The 1,469-nt window shown below is 42.3% G+C and overlaps 1 protein-coding gene across 1 annotated transcript; it reads left to right on the forward strand.

The window, feature by feature from the left end:
* Positions 1-258: 258 nt before the first annotated feature.
* Positions 259-1,318, forward strand: SARC_16051 (hypothetical protein; the record flags this gene model as incomplete). Its single annotated transcript, XM_014289835.1, has 2 exons — positions 259-399; positions 1,190-1,318. Coding segments are annotated over 2 exons (270 nt in total), but the record flags the coding sequence as incomplete, so codon positions are not given.
* Between the last annotated feature and the right edge of the window lie 151 nt (positions 1,319-1,469).

A 1,469-nucleotide genomic window follows, 5' to 3' on the forward strand; every position in this document is an offset into this window, starting at 1 on the left:
TAATAATAATAATAATATATATATATATATATATATACGTATAAATTATATATATATAAGATATATATATATATATATATATAGTATATCCTATTCTCTATATAGTTGTGTCCTTATACATACATGCCTATATACCAGTAAACACTTTTCCTGATTTTGCTGTACACCCATACACGTACTCCTTACATATTTCTTTACACATACATACATATCTGCTCATACGAATTAAAATCCATGCCCTCACCACTTTCTCTGCAGAGAGAGCCGTTCGCACTGGTTGGCCTGGCGTAGACGCCTGTGCTGCTGTGTACGTGGATGGCAGTGATACCCTGGCCGTGTTCGTTCAAGTGCAGCAGTTGCACCCGTTCAATGCCCAGAAACCTTCCGCTGCAGGTGCAGGTCTGTAGTGTCCTGAAAGTCGCGTGCATATTCTAATACATGGATACGTATGAATATAGCACGCCAATAGGCTCGATAAGGTCGTGTGGATAGATGCACACTGACGCAACACATGCATGTGCGCCTACACAATGCACAGGCTGCTGTTTGTGTGTTAAGAGGCTCGATAAGGTTGTAAGGTTGTGTGGATAGATGCACACTCACCCAACACATGCATGTGTGCGTACACAATGCTCAGGCCGCTGTTTGTGTGTTAATAGGCTCGATAAGGTTGTAAGGTTGTGTGGATAGATGCACACTCACCCAACACATGCATGTGTGCGTTCACAATGCTCAGGCTGCTGTTTGTGTGTTAATAGGCTCGATAAGGTTGTAAGGTTGTGTGGATAGATGCACACTCACCAAACACATGCATGTGTGCGTACACAATGCTCAGGCTGCTGTTTGTGTGTTAATAGGCTCGATAAGATTGTAAGGTTGTGTAGATAGATGCACACTCACCCAACGCATGCATGTGTGCGTACACAATACTCAGGTTGCTGTTTGTGTGTCGGCCTACGCACAGCTATGTGTCCAATGAAGTACGTATATAAAACCCTCACTCGTCGGTTTGCCACATCTACCAGCATCAGCATTCCAAGGACAAAAGTATTTCTAAGCCACAGCAGCAAACAACCCGTTCTTTCCGTTTATGTTTTCACAGTCTACGGTACAGTGTTTCCTATTTTCCTATTATTCCTACTGCGCCTCCCACTTTTCTGAGTCACAGTCTCCCCTCCTCTCTACACAGCCGGTACGTCTGTGGTGTTTCGCGTACCGCAGCACTCCTGGGTCTCCGATGACTCACTTCTCAACTCATCGGCAGATCAGACTGCGGATATTCTGTCAATCGGAAACATCGCTCTGCATTTGTTGCGGAGTATGTACTTTACTTGTGTATATGTATATGTATATGGCTACGTATGTGTACAAGTGTATGAGTATGTATATGTTTATGTATGTGTGTATATGTGTAAATGTACGTATATAAGTATATGTACATGTATATATATAGGTATATGTATATATAT

This window comes from Sphaeroforma arctica (genome assembly GCF_001186125.1).
Source record: "Sphaeroforma arctica JP610 unplaced genomic scaffold supercont1.7269, whole genome shotgun sequence".
Taxonomy (NCBI): domain Eukaryota; class Ichthyosporea; order Ichthyophonida; genus Sphaeroforma; species Sphaeroforma arctica.